Source organism: Pungitius pungitius, chromosome 20 (assembly GCF_949316345.1).
Source record: "Pungitius pungitius chromosome 20, fPunPun2.1, whole genome shotgun sequence".
Classification (NCBI taxonomy): Eukaryota; Metazoa; Chordata; class Actinopteri; order Perciformes; family Gasterosteidae; genus Pungitius; species Pungitius pungitius.
In genome coordinates, this window is record NC_084919.1 from 5488795 (window position 1) to 5505936 (window position 17142).

Genomic DNA, 17142 nt, shown 5'->3' on the forward strand with positions numbered 1-17142 from the left:
GGTAACAAGCTAACGCTAAATGTTAGCAACGTTAAATGTCACGAGCGAGCCGGACCGTGACGTGACGGTTTCTCCTCTCAGCAGCCGAACGAAAGACAGAAAGGGATAATAAACTTTACAGTGTGTGGCGTTAGTTATGTCACAGTTTAAATGAGGGCCTGCAGCCTGCTTGTTGTGTTCCTTCAACTGGAGCTTTGTTCAGGCGGCTGCTGTTCAAATATTGACACAGCAATAATGCTGAAATGATAACTAGCAGCCTGTAACGTCAGGCTGACTCAATGTCATTTCCTTGTTTTGGTTACACCAAAAGGAATGCCAATATTTCTGATCCAAATGTTGTGTGTATAGAATAATATTTCAAGAGAATTCACAGTACAAGACTGAAAGGATGCAGGAAGAAAAACCTTTGCAGCCACAGCTTCTCAAATGTGACGATTTCTGTTTGCATTCGGCATCTTGCTCCGTTTGAAGATTACATATTATTATTATTATTGGAAGCTCTGTAAATCAGCTATGCAGGAAAGGTCTTGGGAAGCCGAAGCTGCAGGGCTGCATTGCCAACATGTTTGTCCTTAACTCTTCTTAACCTCTCTTCTTGTATTCCCTGTGTTGCAGTTATAAATGGGAGGCTTTTGACAAGGATAATAAGGTGAGCTACACGCTAAAGCTCTGTGAGTCTTCACCATCAACCGGCTGTGACCCCGGCACCGCCGTCTGCGCCCGAAGCATCGCCACCGGAGAAAACCGGTCTGTGGGTGAGTAAAACCGACCGTGGTGGCATGAGACCTCTCTTGCTGTTTCAGACTGGTTTGGTGGTATCGTGGGAGTCCTTTCATCAAGTTCCTTGGGACACGTGAATTATTTGAGGTAGAATACCTGTAATTGGCCACTAGTGAGAGTGAGTAGGGCTTTCTTCTAATACAAATTCAACAGTGAGACTTCTACGATACATAAAAATCCATATGATCTTGTATGACAGAATGAAGCTTCGTAAGTCCTGATCCCTCTTTTGTCAAATTAATGAAATTAAACTTGTGAATGCTGCATTGTTGTTGAGCAGGATGTGTGTTAAATTTGTTGGACCTTGCCTTTGCATCCTTTAGACGTCCCGATCTAACAGCTCATTAGGCTGCTTTGTAATGGTGTTCATGAGGAACAAAGGAGCATGTGAGCTGGTTCTTCACTCTGATGCGTCCCCATGTGTCTTATGACATCCAAATATTTCACGGCTCTTTAGTCACACTGCAGAAACGAATCTACATCTCAGTTGTTGTGGTCACAGTTAGTGTATTTTTTGAAAATGTTTACCGAAAGTTTAAGATATATAACTATAATGATTTTCAGCTCAAATGTGTTTTTAATGCTGTTTTGTTCTAATTATAAATGAAAACCACAACCTTCAATATATCTGGTATACTTAATTTTTTAATTGTCTGCCCTCTTACTTTCTGTGATTGCTGATTATTTCTTACTTAATCCATAATTGTTTATCTATAAAAGGGCAGAAAGGAAGGAAAAATTGCTCTTATTATTTCCCATTGGTCAAGGCGGTGTCTGACCAACAATGTGACCAAAGTCTAAAAATAGTTTGTTGACAACTACTATATGTAAGAAAGAAAAGTAGTACCAAAATAGCTGCTGACATGAGGCGGAGGGAAGTGATGCTTTATTGATCAGTCTTTCAGAGCTTTATCGGTACGTTAGCAGATCTGAAATCTGTGCTGGTGAGGCTGATTCAGCTGCTACTCAGATGGGGATCTTGCTGACACACACCAGTGTCCCAGACCAGTAGCCCTCACCTCAAACAGCAGAAGCTCCTCTGTCTCTGCTCTATGCAGATGATGTTGTTGTTCTGAAATGGTCTGATTGAGAGCTGTGGCACTGTGGAAGTGTTATTTTATTAATAAGTAGAAAGATTAAATTATAAAGCTGTTTTTAAACTTATGGGCCTAATTGTTATTAGTTTAAGTAATGAAAATGTTAAATTTGATAAATGATTAAATAAGGAGCCAGTTTTCTAATTATTATTGTTTGAATTCTTCAATTTCTCTTGTACTTCTTCCTGTGGTGGTTAAATTGGGGTGTTTGTGTTAACGTTATGTGATTTGCGTTGTCCCACTCAGACCTGTCGTTTGATAAACAGTGATCTTTATTTAATCACTCTAAATATTTTTAAATTGTGTTAATCAGACAATTGATTACATCAGCTTGGGCTGATGATTCATTAAAAGTCAGTAATGCAAATAACTGTTATTGCTAAAGAACTTTTTAACCAAGATGTTATCAGAGAACATTATCAGGTTCACAAAGTTCATGTTTTCCGTCCACTTCTTTGAGCTCCCTCTAAACCAAATGTTGATTGATTTCATTGTTCACACACACCACCAATGACAGGTCTGATTGTCTCAGGGGAGCATTGAGCTACTTCCATTACCATTCATCAGCAGACATGTGTGATTTATTTTAATTTTTATATCAAACAAACTTTTTTTCTGATCGGTCCTTGCTTAAATCTCTTGGAGCACTCCCTAATTGTTTTTTTCTACATTTTCCTTTGCATTTTGTTTTAAACCCGACCCGTGCTTTCCCAGTGGTCACGATCAGTGATTTCTTTGTGCAAATTTTAATCTGTATCACAGTTTAATATGCATAAGGACTAGGTGTAGTTTCAGAAGTGGTGTTGCAATCTCACACTTCACACTCTGTAAACACACCTGCTAATGTCACATGACACTTAGCTACTCTTAATATCCAACACCAATTTAAAGATGACTTATATTTTGGCACAGAGTGGCTGTGATTATTTGGGGCCAGTTTCTTCATTCTGGTTGCGTCATTGTCTTCGATCTCTGCCTGTGACCTTTTCCCAAGACGACAGGCTGCCAGACGGAGTTATTCCACAGACCCACAACGGCGACTTGCTCTTCCTCCGGGGACAAACCGGTTTTCTGAGGCCACAAAGCGCCGCAGTCTGTCGACGTTGTGGGCCGTATATCCCCGACTCATTTTATTCCTCACTGGGTTCTTAGTTGCGTTTCAAGAAGCCCATCACAGGACAAGTGACAGAATGGCAAACAAGGAGCGGTGTCTTCAGATGAGTCACAGTTTAATCATGACAGCTGACTTATCACATGACAAGGAAACACCTCATCTACGGCCCTCAAATAGAGAAGAATGTCTCGCTCTGCTTGCTCGCTCGCTCACTCAGCAGCGCTCTCTCTCTCTCTCTCTCTTTCTCTCTCTCCTGTTTGCTGTTTGCTTTTGGTTCGGTCACACTTCCGCACATTGTCCCTTCTTACACTTTGACATTTGTAATTTCTGCTTCCTCAAAATAAAAATCGATGGAATAGCAAATGCTCCCCTTACCCCACCTGTATTTGATTTAAAAGGGGCTATACAAGTTTATCTGCTCTATGATGAAGAGCAGCTGTAGTCCGTAGATTGATGATTGTTAAAAGTATTGCAGTTAGGGCTGCAACTATCAAGTATTTGGTATGGGCCACTACCTCTATGTTTCCATTTTAGGTTAAGTGTTTTTTCTTATTTTTAGAAAATAGTTCCCCTCAAAGTCCAATAAAACACCTTCAAATTGTTTTGTTTTTTATGACCAAGAGTCCAAAGATGTGGATCAATTAACTATCACACGTGATAAAGTGATAGAGTGTTACATTTGAGCACTGTAACTTCTATAAGGTTTTTTTTCTTTTTTAGGTTAATTGATTTAAGGTTAAATAAAATAATTGTTTTCTGAAAACCAGGTACAGATTTTGGCGTTTGTCGGTCCTCGTTGTTCTGTTACATTGCTTTCTGGTCCGTTTGAGAGTCATCCAGTGGGAGCACAGAACACACATGTAAAGCACTGCTGGAAGTTCCGCTTTTTGAGCACACAATAGTGTTTGTATTGCTTGGAAACAAACTAAATTCAACATAAACACTGAAATATACACTAGAACGAGGTCATCAGTTAGACAAACTTTTATTTGTATAGCAATATATTCAAAGTGCATATTCTAAAACAAGGAGATTTAAAAAAACGTTAAGAACATTGATTGAAACACAACACAACAGAAAACTATGCTTCCCTGAATCCACGTTTACTTATGTTCAAGTTAAATTGGCTGCAAAATAAAGTTCTTGGCCAACGCATTGATAGACGTTGCAGTAGTTTTTTGGGGCCAGCTGGCTGGAAGCTTATTTATCCCCCCCCCCCCCCAATGTTCTTCACATGCAGAGCATTTCCCACTGCTGTCCGGTTCCTATTCAGATGATAAATACTGACCTTGTGCTGGGAGCAGTCATCGTGTCATGCTCCAGAGGTTTAAGTCATGTGTGGGTCAGAGTGGGTCAGTGGGGTAAGCCATTATTCCCCCTGACCGACTGCTGCAGTCAGGGTCTGTATAACAAATAACAAAGATAAGCAAAACACCATCGATTGTTAAGTAAGTGTCTGTGTAGATCAACATCTCCCTACATATATGGTTATCTGTGGCTGGCAAAGCATACGACAAAAAGAGAAGGGGGGGGGGCTAAAGAAATGCACAGAATAAATAAAGCTACAGTTGTATAGGAACGTAAACGACTGTTTGTCTTGTTCCTGAATGTGCAGGTGAGCTGAGCCTGCGGACGCTGTCTGGCACGGTGCTCGACTACAACAGCACGGAGAAATGTCTCGGGAGCAGCAACAACGTTCAGACCAGCATCAGCTTCCAGTGTGGGAAAACCCTGGTAAGACCCGCGCCCCCTCCTTCTCTGGAAGGGATGATTTTATGCTCTTGAGTGTTTAGGCTACTATGTGGCAGGCTGGTTGGGGATGGGTGGGGGGGGGGGTTAAAATAACAGACCCTATGCTTAAAATAAGGTTGATGGTGGTATTTGGATAAACTGGATGGACTTCATATTGGGAAAAGAAGTGGTTGAACGTTTACTTGATGTAATGACATCGGTGTGCATGAATATAACATCTTGACATGGACGTGGAACCTTGAGAGGACAGACTAGTGGGAGAGTTTTATCAGTGGGTCTATGTATGATTATGCTTACATGAAGATCAGCATCATCCAAATAGACCTCAGCGTGATCCAATCAGAAATAAGGATTTCCCAGCTGTCAGGATTCATCCATAGACATTTTTGCTGTTTTGAGTTGTTCTGTTGATGGATCATTGCTGATTATTTGAACATGCTGTGTACAAAGGTGCAAGATTGTAAACTTGGCTTAAGTATGAAAATGTTGTTGTGCAATATTGAGTCAATGGTAATGTGCCTAGCTGTATTTAATTATTTGTATCCAGCACAATGAAAACAAATTGGATTGATGAAGTTTAGTTTTTAGTATTAGTTGACTCACATTTCATTATAAAATGATACCAAAAGCAGAGTCTGCTGCCAGGAAAGGAAGATAAACTGTGAGGGGAAATCATGTAGGACAATGACATTCAGCTGTGACAGCAGAGTCAGTGTCTGCGGCTTCGGGGGTGGTGGGGAGGTGGGTTGACACTAACGCGCGGCGCTTCCTGCCTCGAGTCCCACAGAGCAGCAGCAGACGAAGGCGGACTACGGTACATTTTCTGTGAAGTGGAGAAATGAAAGTGGCTTGTTATGAAAGACTTTACAAAGTCATCTAATGCTGAATAGAAGAAGTAATCAGTCATCTGTGATAATAATCAGCCTCAGCAGTGGACAGCTTATGAATTTAGTTATTTTCAATACTTTGATACTTTTGACAATTAAAGAACTTGTGTTTCAAAGTATTTATAAAATATAGAATTCTTAAATTGGGCAGGATAGTGTGACACTGATATTATTTATAGCTTTGGCTTTATTGTAGCAGTGCACTTGAGTGCATGTGGTCAGTGTTTCTAATCTTAACACATTTTCAGTACAATTAACATGAATCCATTTAATTGATATTTAAACTTTCAAAAAAGTAAGTGTTGAAATATGTTTATTTTTACATTGTGTTTAGGGTTTTCCTCGCTGCCATTGTTCCTGCAGTTGCTCACAACCACCTTTGAGATCAGCAAAATAGTGTAAAGCCTTTGGCATAAATGTGTAGCACATCACAACAACAAACTCAATGGGGACTGATGGCTAAATTGCTCCTGACCGATACTGAGGTCAAACACTGCAGGGGGGGGGCCTTTTTAAGATTTACCCTTTAACCCTTTAGTTTGGACAATGCTAAGCTGATTCAGGTAGCTCAAGTCCAAAACAAATAGTTTTGTTTATAACTTTAGTCAAGAGCAATGTTCACACAACACCAGAAATCACTGAAAAGCAAGACGTTGTCCTGTAAAAGGATGAGTTGCTGTTTTGACCAAAGAACAGGAGCTGATAAACACTCTTCTCTCTCCTCAAGTGTTGCCCTCGAGTACAATGTTCTCCTTCTAAAGTAACATTTAAAATAAATCCTCTTCATGCTAAACCGTTCCTTTCGTCGCCTTGAACTTGTGTTTTTAAAGCCCCGTAGTGTGTAAGTATCCATCGACCGCATTGAAACCCTCCGTATTACTCATGCTCCTGTGTTGGTGTGCTGCAGGGTACGCCAGAGTTTGTCGCCGTGTCTCAGTGTGTGCATTACTTTGAGTGGAGGACCTACGCCGCCTGCAAGAAAGACAAATTCAAGCCACACAAAGAGGTACGTAGTGGAACATCTGAGTGGCCGACAGGAAGTTTTTGACGTTGAGGTGTGGTGTGCGAGGAACAATGAGTCGGACAAGTTTAAATGGAAATGAAAAGAAGCCTGCCCGGCCCCTTGTGAGGGGGTTTCACAGCAGTGTGGAGGACGTGTCACATGTAGTCACCATTAAGGTGTCATTGTGCCCTTTAACGTGGGATAATTGAAAGAATGTGTGAAATGAATTGAACTTGATTTTTAAGCATCAAATAATGCTTGAAAGCGCAGCTGACAGCCTAAAAAACTATTATTAATAAGAAATCCTTAAAAATATTAAGTTGATTTGTTTTACCCTTACTCTTCAGTCACTACACCTATTGCATTGACCGATTATGTTTTTTTTTTATTTTATTCTTACTGCACGTCTGTCAGGTGCTCCGGCCCTTAATAATACTCTACAGAGGCATGGACATAACTGTGACGTCGTTTTAACATCTACACAAAAATCTGATCTGGCACTCCATAGGTTTTTTTTCTTTGTTTCTTTTAGTGTTAATTGATTTTGATCTGTTAACAACGTCCCCCATCAACCCCTCAGGTCCCCTGCTTTGCCTTTGACTCTGACTGGAAGAAGCACGACCTCAGCCCCCTGATCAAGGTGAACGATGGCTATCTGGTGGACGACGGTGACGACACCATTGACTTCTACATCAACATCTGCCGGAGTCTAAGTCAGTACCCGCGGAGAGGCCAATGGATGAATGCATGACTCTATAGATAGAAAATGTCCCCAAAGAGGGAGAAGAAGATTTTAGTCTGTCACCTTTTACACAGTACACATTATCTTGATTTAGATTATAAATAGGCATTTTATTCTTAATTATGGTGGCACAGCAACTGTGGCTCAGTGAAAAGAAGATATGTTTAAGCAATCGTTTAATCAGAGGATTGGCAGTTCGATCCCCGGCACTGCTAGTCTGCATGGTGATATGCTCCTGGGAAAGACTGGCATTAAAACCCCTCAAAATGACTCCCATAGGTGTGACTACGGTGTATGGATGATAGTTACCGATAAGCAGGTGACCCTGTGTGTGATAGCTCCTGTCATAACTGTGAACGTTGTGAATAGGTGAATAAACAACATGTGCTCATTGTAGTACTTTGAGTGTTTGGAAGAATGGAAAAGCGCTATACAACTAAAGTCCACCCAATCTCCTCATACCCTTCCTCTTCCTGCCTCAGCCATACCAGACAAATCGTGTCCGGAGGGGTCTGCAGCCTGTCTGGTCACCACTCATGGCTCTTACAACATGGGCTCTCCTACCACACAGCTGGAGCTGTCATCCAACGACAGGTATCTTCTTGATGAACACCAACCACCTACACTATTAAAAATGATTGGGGGGGGGGGGGGGGGGGGGGGGTGATGCCTCGGATGGTTCGGCTGACCAGTGGGTGGGGGGGTTGGCGCGATGGATGGGGGGGGAGTCACTGTCAAGCGGGCGCTGCTGCCTGGAGTAACTTTTTCGAAAAGGTCTAACACAGGGGTGCCACACCTTTTCGGCCCGCGGGTTACTTTGCTCTCACCTTTTTAATTCAAGTCATGACGATCTCTTCGCCTTGAGTTTGACACCTGTGTCACAGGACGTGGTGACACTTACCCGTCCAACAACGCTGTTGTCATTCAACCAGGACACGACACATCTACTGAGCCAGATCACAGGCGTAGATGAGCCCAGTTTGCATACGTAGGTCTCCATCATTCCCCCGACCCACCTGAGGAAGGCAAACTGAATAGATGAAACGGGCCTGGAGCCCAGCTGAGACCAGAGATGCGTTTAATTAAAAGCTCATAAGAAGCCAATATTTCTACTGAGGGTTACACTTTTCTTTTAATTAAATGAGCGCCTAATGTTGTTTCTTGTTTCTCCTCTGAAGACTGACGTTGCGCTATGAAGTCGCTGATGATTCTCATCCTGCGGATATCTGCAATGGACACAAACCTGCTGTCAGCCTCACTTTCATCTGTCCGTCAAGCAGACATTCAGTAGGTCACGCACACTGACGATGCAGTACGCACATGGCAGACCTGTTCTGTTACAATCTGTTGCTCACACTATTTCGTTGTATTTTCAAACTAATTCAGAGTGCCATTTTTTCCTTCCTCATACCAATGCTAACACCTCTCTTTTAGTGGATACCAAGAATCAATCACACACCAATACCATACAGCCCATTATTCCGTCTAATATCTCATTCAGTCTAAAATCTCCATTAAACAGCTGTATTTATCGAAGCTTCTCGACAAAAACAACATTTCATCAGACAGTACATTTGCTAAAGTTATAATTTACCTTCGCGTAGTGGTCTGTTTAACTGATTAAAGCTTCAAACCATCATAATGCAACCGCCATTCTGTTAACTTTAGTTAGCTTCGACAAAGTGACCGTGGATCGATACACGGACTCGCGTACTTGCAGATACATGAGACAGGAATAGGGGGGATTTGTGACGCTGGTGTCTGTCCAACTCTGCAGTTGCTGCTCTACTAAAAGTGCCCTTGTGTTTCCCAGGGCAGCACTCCGAAGATGACAGCCGGGTTGAACTGTCGCTACGAGGTGGAGTGGGTGACCGAGTACGCATGTCACAGAGACTACCTGGAGAGCCACAGCTGCAAAATGACCAGCAAAGAGCACGACATCGCAATAGACCTAACACCTCTTACCTTGAGTTGTAAGTAATTCTTTCTCCGAAATGACATACAACACACTCAAAGTTGTTTTGAATAAGCGTCATAAGCGTGAGCTAAATTACATGTAATGTAACTTTCACAAAACAAGTTCTACTATACGCCTCAACTTGTCTAACACTTAATGTTACATTTTGCAGACTTAACATTTACTAGACAAACACATTTGCTCATACTTAAAACCAATGAATAACTAAAAAGACTGCAAATATTGCCAAATATACAGTATATAACAAACTGAAAAGACTTTGCTTTGAGGAGACAGCCCAAGAAGGCGCTGAAACGCAAGCTTGCTCTACAAACAAAAAATAGAGCTAATCATCATATAACTCGAGTGACGATAAATGCAAAAACTTAGAGTAACGTGGAAGTATTGGTCCCTATATCATAACATATTTTTAGGTTAGTAATGCATTGACTGAAAAAACGTAACCACGATGCCTCAGAATACTGTTCTGGATTTGATTTTATGTTATATGTGTGTGTGTGTCTGTGTGTATCTGTGTCTGTAATATACAGTATGTATGTATAAAACCAACACAACTCTTGTTTAGTTTAGCCTCTTAAGTGATGGGGCAGTCAATCATGTCGTCATTTCTCAATCTGGTTCCTATAATCTGCAGGATTTAACATAGAAGCCCAGAAGAAGGTGTTTCCATGTTCTAGAATAGAGACTTGGGAGCAACAATGTGCATACTGCAGTTTGCTTAAGTTTTGATAGACGAGTGTGAATTAAACAATCCTTTTTCTGTATTTTGCACGACTACACATTTATATAAATATGTATGAATAAATAAAACCCAGAAGAATCGTCTCAGTGATGCTGTTTTTATCCCAGTCAGAGGAAGTAACAGTATGAGTAAACTGCACTGACCTTCTTGTTTATAGTCCGTTCATTCTTTTAAACAGAAAAATAGATCTCTTTCCTCTTGATCTCACAGGATGCAGCTGATTTCAAATTGAAGCTGATAGCGCTCCCTCATGTTGCCTATAATTATTTTGAGAACTACTCATTTCTTTTCTTGCCGGGAGTTGAATGAAAACATTGATTTAAATAGTATACCAAAGATGACCATTTAGTAGAACTGTGACAACATCCGTTGTATACACATGATAAGATGACAGTGATGATATGGAAGTCCATTTCTGAAGCTGCTTTGTGTGTGTTTGTGTCTAGCTACAGATCCGCCGTACTACGCACACTCCGGGCCCACTGAGGGGGGTGACAGCTACGTCTACTACCTGAACGTGTGTGGAAACACTATTAAATGTGGCGGAAACCAGTTTGTATCGTCCTGTCAGGTCAAGAAGACCGAAGACGTGAAGAAGGTGGCAGGAAGATTTCAGAACCAGACTTTACGGTAATGCGTGTGTGTGTGATATTTATATATAAACAGATGAAACTCAAATGCAGAACAGATGAAAGATGAATAAAATATAAATCCTGACAGCTGACTTCACACTTGAACAATGCCATAACCCTGTTTTTATCTGTAGTTATTCGGATGGAGATCTGACTCTGATCTACCCAGATGGGAGCAGATGCTCCTCCGGCTTCCTGAGAATGACCATAATCAACTTTGAATGCAACAAGAATGCATGTAAGACACAAAAGTTCCCTAGGAAGGTTATTTGCCAGGACATTTATCATTTTTTGCTGACATTAGCTCACTTTACTGTATTTTTTAACCTCATAATAACGTCAAAACCTACTCATAAGGCTTTGGCACCAGCTTTTGGTTGTATGTAGAATGACATTGTTGAGTTATTGGTACTTTGCTTTCTTGAGCAGTTTTTTCTACAACACACACATATATATATATATATATATATATATATATATATATTTATCCTATACATTATGCATAATGAAATTAAGATAATTCAAGTGACATTTTACTTTTTTCTTCAACTCTATACTTTCTGAGCCAAAGAAACATTGCAGTTACAGCTCAAGGGCTTCTACTCTGTGCACATTTTTCACTATTAGCAAAACATATAGTGTATTTGTCAATAATTTCCACACTATTATTAGTGTTATCTTTACGGTCACCCTTGGAAATGTAAAGGTTCTAACATCTAGTCTGTTGATATCTCATCATCCTCAATCCATGGTGTGCATTACTTTTGGCAGCCAACGGCGGGCGAGGGAATCCAGTCTTTGCAGGGGAGACAGACTGCACGTATTACTTTGACTGGGAGACGGCATTCGCCTGCGTCAAGGAGAAGGAGGATCTATTGTGTCGGGTCAGAGACGACAACAAACACTACGACCTTTCACCCCTCACAAGATACCCTGGTGAGGAGGCGGTATTGGCCACTTAATGAAGCACCTTCAGTGTGTTTCGGAAATCTTCACCTTTCTGTGTGTCTCTGCTGCATCAGGGTCGGATGTTGGTGGGAACTGGGAGGTTGTGGACGCTAAATCTCCAAATCCAGACTTGCGTTTCTACCTGAATGTCTGTCACAAAGTCATCCAGACGGGAGCAGCTGTCGGCTGCCCAGTGAATTCCTCCATCTGTGCCGTGGGTAAGAGTCCATATACGAGGGCGAAAAAATATGGGCCGAAATTGATATTCGCAGCCTTTTTAGTTTATTAATCGTCCATCTGTGTCTCTCTCTCTCTCTCTCTCCCTCAGATAAGGATAATGGGACGATCAGCTTGGGAAGCTTCCTCTCATCACCCCAGAAGACTAAAATAGGACAAGACATCAGACTGGTGTATACCGATGGAAGCTTTTGCATCAATAAAAAGACAAGGATCCAAACTGTGCTGATCCTGAAGTGCAAACCCGGTAGGCCACACGGAGATGGTTTGATATGATTAATATCCTCTGTGTGTTCTTCTCTCTAATTTCAATGTGGTTGTGTTGCTGCCTCCTCCTACACTGTTCTTCTTGCAGGAGATCTGGAGAGCGCTCCGGTTCTTCGTAGCGTTTCGTCTGACGGATGTGTGTACGAGCTGGAGTGGTACACAGCCGCCGCCTGCGTCCTCTCCAAGACGCAGGGGGACGATTGCAAAGTGGAGGACCCTCAGGCTGGTACGCACAAACGTTTGATGGCCAGAATCTGAACTGATCAATATGTCACTCTAGATACAAAGTCTGCTTGTAATTGTCCTCCAGCTGGTTTATTACTTTCTGGGATCTAACAATTATTTTTGCTATCTATATTAATCAACTATCAACTTTACATAGTAGGATGAGCTGTTCACCCTATTTTGATCAATCTTGAGATCACAATTGTCTGCCATGATTCGTTGACTTTTTTATGGAACTTTCAAATTTAAATAAATGTCAGTTTTAACCTCTATGCTGTGGCTTTAGTGCTCCTCTATAACTGGCCTCTGCTGCTCCACAGGGTTCTCTTTCGACCTCTCCCCTCTCTCTAAAGCCAACGGTAGCTTCTACAACCTGACCAGCGACAACTATGACTACTACATCAACGTCTGTGGTCCCGTCAAAGCCGCCAGCTGTCCCGAAAAGGCCGGTATATGCCAGGTCCAAACCAGGTAAGAAGGAGAAACCATTGAGGCATGCATTTCTACGGTCAATCATACTATATAGTTTACGACCAATTCATCTTGGGACTGGTGTAAGATGGGCTCATCGGGGTTTAATTAGTAGTCAAGACTGTAAAATGTAATTCTGAGTGCCCTGCCCCTACACCATTTGTTTAATGTCTCATTGCATTGTTTATTTATATTATTCTGTATGTTGATAGACATGGTGGTGTGATTACCTTTTATGTATTTTCTTTCTGCCACATAAGTTCTTGGAGTCTTGGGGAAGCAAACTCCCGCCTGTCGTACTACGACGGCCTGATCCAGCTCACCTACAACAACGGCTCCAAGTACAACAACGTAAAACACACTCTCAGGTCCTCTGTCATCTCTTTCCTCTGTGACCCAGAAGCTGGAGCAGGATACCCCGAATTCCAGGTAAACTGTGTCTCTGCATACTGCTGATGTATTTGCTTTCATTGTTACGATTCATTTTTTCACTTTTAGACATTTTCTTTATGGTCTATGGTCCGCCTGTATCTAAGGTATATTTCATATCACCAATGTGACCTGTCATTTTAAGCTTAATTTTCTGAATCCAGGTGGAGGACAATTTCACCTATAACTTTCGCTGGTACACGTCCTACGCATGTCCTGAAAGGCCTCACGAGTGTTTGGTGACAGATCCCCAAACTCTTGAGCAGTACGACTTATCCAGGTACTGCATTGAGACATATTGTGTTAGTCCGAGGTGTTACTGTGGCAGTCACAAGACAACGTACACGGTATTAGGGCCATTTGTGAAAGAATTAAAGAATACACCCACAAATATAAACAAAAAAACACAGAAAATACTCATACTCACTCAATTCAGCAAGCTAGCAATGTGGTTGTTAAAAAAAAAACATGTCAACATTTTTAGAGATGTGTGGGTGTGTGTGTTTTCCTCCAATTTTACCACATGAATGTCATTTTTACCCCCACTCCCTTTTATAATTATGATCTTTCTAATGTTCAATAGCCCTAATACGTTATGTACATAACACACTCATCCAAATATAAACTAAAACCAAGATAAAGGAACAAAGACACAGATTCTATCAGGTATTTTTTCACCTTCTGCCTCCAGCTTGTCACGCTCCACTTCCATCACCAACTGGCAGGCCATGGATTTGTCCGACACCTTGAACCTTAAGAAGTACTACATCAACATATGTCGGCCTATCAACGCGGTCCCAGGCTGCGACCGCCAAGCGTCCGTCTGCCAGATGAAGTACATATCCGTGCAGGTCCGTGATGTCCACAAACAGAATTTGATCTTTTTATTTTTCACAAGATATACAAAAATATACTGGTAACATTTGAAAAAAATGTGCTAACATTCAACAATCATACCAATCAATATGAATTTCAATTAGTAGCCGTTTCCTCCACTCTGTTCTCAGGGTTCTCCGAAGGAGATCAATATGAATTTCAATTAGTAGCCGTTTCCTCCACTCTGTTCTCAGGGTTCTCCGAAGGAGGTCGTATCAATCAGTAATGTGGGGATTTCCAAGCGAGGGCCAATCATCGAGGAGCGGGACCGGCTGCGGATGGAGTTCACAGACGGCTCTGCGTGCGAGTCAGACGGCCAGAAGCTCACATACACCACGCTCATCCACCTGGTCTGCTCCAGAGGAAGTGTGGTCAGTCGGCGCTGTTTGTACAATGGAGCACAGCACGTCTTGCCTGGCATATGTCTGAGATGTGACTCTTCTTTGTGATCCACGCCGCGCAGTCCATGGCTCCGAGGTTCCTGATGTACCAGAACTGTACCGCCAACTTCAGGTGGGAGACCAGAGCCGCCTGCGCAATCAAAACCACCACCGACAAAGTGAGTCGAGCTACTTCGCGACATTCTCTTGTCTGGTGATACAACTTTATGGAAAGTTGTGACTGTGAAAATTAAATGAGTGACGTGTGTCTGTGTCTCAGAACTGTACCGTGGTGGATCCCAACACTGGCTTTGAACTCAACCTTCAGCTTTTGGCTTCGAAGACTGGATATAAGACAAATGGCAATGGCAAAGACTTCCTGGTAAGATAGTTACGGTCTTGACACTTTGCCAACCATAAATAAGGCATCTTGCATGCATTGTTTTAACATACCTGTGTGTATGTGTGTGAGTTGCACAAAGCTTTTTGTACCACTCAGACAGTATGGGGTTTTAATTTGAGTTATTTTTACATTTTATTCATATACATTTTAATGCAAAAAGAAAAACAGTGGAATCATTAATTATCACAATTGTTTGTTTAGTTTATATAATGTTTTCACAATAGTAAACCATCTCTAATTAAGAAATATAATATATTAAAAAAGCAAACCTTTCGGCGGTTCCATGACAAATTACTTAAATGCTTCATTGATTTTTTTTGATCTACTCCTAAATAAAACCATGATCTAAAAAATGCTTAACAGTACTGCAGTAAATACGTGTAGAACCATGTCCTGTCAGGCAAAACGTGATGTGTTCTTTAAAAGCTTCCAAGTCTTTGGTAAAAGTTCAGTCAGTCAAAAAGAACATTTGCATACCTCAGTCCAGGGTTTACCTTTTTCATGCAGTGTTCTAAAAGCATTGTGAGACTATTGTCTCTGAAATGTAAGGACGGCTGTCCCATCAAAGTTCATAATCCTTCCTCCTCAACACCCTGTAGGTGAACATCTGCTCTGACGTGGCAGAATGTGGACCGGGCATGGCCGGCTGTGAGCTGGATGAGGGGCATCCGTCCAGCCCAGTGGGGGTGGAGAGGACCCTCCAGTACTCCACCGATGGCCTGCTCACCCTAACATACAAGGGAACCCTGGACGAGCCCACTGGTATTTATATACTTTATGAACCTTTATTCATGACCCAGTTCCATTGAGATTAAATTAAATCTCTTTTTCAAGAGAGACCTGGCCAAGAGAGGCAGCAACATAGTTACAAACAAAAAAACACAAGACAAGTTTAAAAAAGCGGTTTGAGAAAGTGACGTAAAAGGGTTTATTCAGGTTCATTCATTCAACATTGACATTGACATTTTTGGGAACCTGCCTCTATTTCCTTTATTTTAGATTAAAAAGTAGTAAGTGTTTTCAGCTCTTCGGTTTTAAATCTTTCTGCATCATATTCCACGATGTGGGTGCTGAGTACATAAAAGCTCTTTTTTCCATTTCCGTTTTGGCATTTGGCACAAGGAGCATGAAGAAGTCATGAGAACGCAAAGAGTGTTGTCCGATACATTTACGCATGATTTGGACAGGCAGATAGCTTGGAAGCAGACCACGGAGAAGGTGTACCAATGACAGCCCACGGGTGGCCAAAGCGGTCCATTCAACCCGTTATACATCTGAGTCTGAGGTTACAATTTGTAATCGGCTGCAGTGAAGTATAGTGAGCTGTGTCCACCATACAAAGACAGTTTGCAGAGGCATGCATATAAAGAAGATTAAATGAGAGGGTCCTACTTTAAGCATTTAATGGTTGACTTCACTGTTGTGCAGTTGTGTTTACTGTATTTACAGCGGTGTGATTCTTTACACGTGAAAAGATAAACATTTTCTTAACTCTGCACTTTATTCCTCTTTTTAAATTTCCCTTCGGCATCAGCAACTCGGGACACCTTCACCATTAATTTTGTGTGTGATCCAACCTCTCACCCCGGCTCATTAAAACTCCTGAGAGAGGAACTGAGTACTCTGCAGAAACACGTGGTCCACAACGTCTTCTTTGAGTTCTCTACCGCTCTGGCCTGCATCCCTGCTCCAGTTGACTGCCAGATTATTGGTATGGACGGACAAACAAAATAAAACTCATTGTAATCGAAAACTAAAAGTGTTTTTTTTCTAAATGTATTTTTCTGATCTCACCAGATTCCCATGGTAACGAGTATGACCTAAGGCACCTGATGCGGGATGGGGACGACAGCCCATGGATCGTCATAGATACAGATGCCGCGAAATCACAAAACTTTTACATCAACGTTTGCAAACCTCTCCCTCCATTGAGCAATTGTCCAGGTCAGTGTGTTCGTTGAGGTTTGAACTGACTTTGGCTTGATTTTGAATTAATTGGGTCTATGATGTGCAGCCCACATGGTCAATTACTGGGAATTAAAATGTCTCCTTTAACTCTCATTTGTGTCTGTAATAAACATTTTGAAAGCTTCCAAGACAGAGACCAACAAAAGAATGGAGAAAAGTTCAGAGGCGACCGCACAATAATAGCTTGATTTTAAATTCAGTTTTATCCTCG

At 41.6% G+C, this 17142-nt stretch overlaps 1 protein-coding gene across 1 annotated transcript in view; it reads left to right on the forward strand.

The window, feature by feature from the left end:
* The window catches only part of igf2r (insulin-like growth factor 2 receptor), a 32669-nt gene that overhangs the window by 536 nt on the left and 14991 nt on the right, over positions 1-17142 (forward strand). The window contains exons 2-24 of the mRNA XM_037448896.2: positions 616-755; positions 4607-4725; positions 6538-6636; positions 7214-7346; positions 7858-7969; positions 8554-8662; positions 9189-9348; positions 10542-10725; positions 10862-10965; positions 11499-11663; positions 11750-11893; positions 12004-12159; positions 12268-12405; positions 12725-12875; positions 13136-13304; positions 13469-13584; positions 13996-14155; positions 14375-14551; positions 14644-14739; positions 14841-14942; positions 15563-15725; positions 16498-16674; positions 16761-16907. Coding sequence (XP_037304793.2) covers positions 616-755; positions 4607-4725; positions 6538-6636; positions 7214-7346; positions 7858-7969; positions 8554-8662; positions 9189-9348; positions 10542-10725; positions 10862-10965; positions 11499-11663; positions 11750-11893; positions 12004-12159; positions 12268-12405; positions 12725-12875; positions 13136-13304; positions 13469-13584; positions 13996-14155; positions 14375-14551; positions 14644-14739; positions 14841-14942; positions 15563-15725; positions 16498-16674; positions 16761-16907 — 3221 coding nt within the window. The remainder of the gene's footprint in view (positions 1-615; positions 756-4606; positions 4726-6537; positions 6637-7213; positions 7347-7857; positions 7970-8553; positions 8663-9188; positions 9349-10541; positions 10726-10861; positions 10966-11498; positions 11664-11749; positions 11894-12003; positions 12160-12267; positions 12406-12724; positions 12876-13135; positions 13305-13468; positions 13585-13995; positions 14156-14374; positions 14552-14643; positions 14740-14840; positions 14943-15562; positions 15726-16497; positions 16675-16760; positions 16908-17142) is intronic.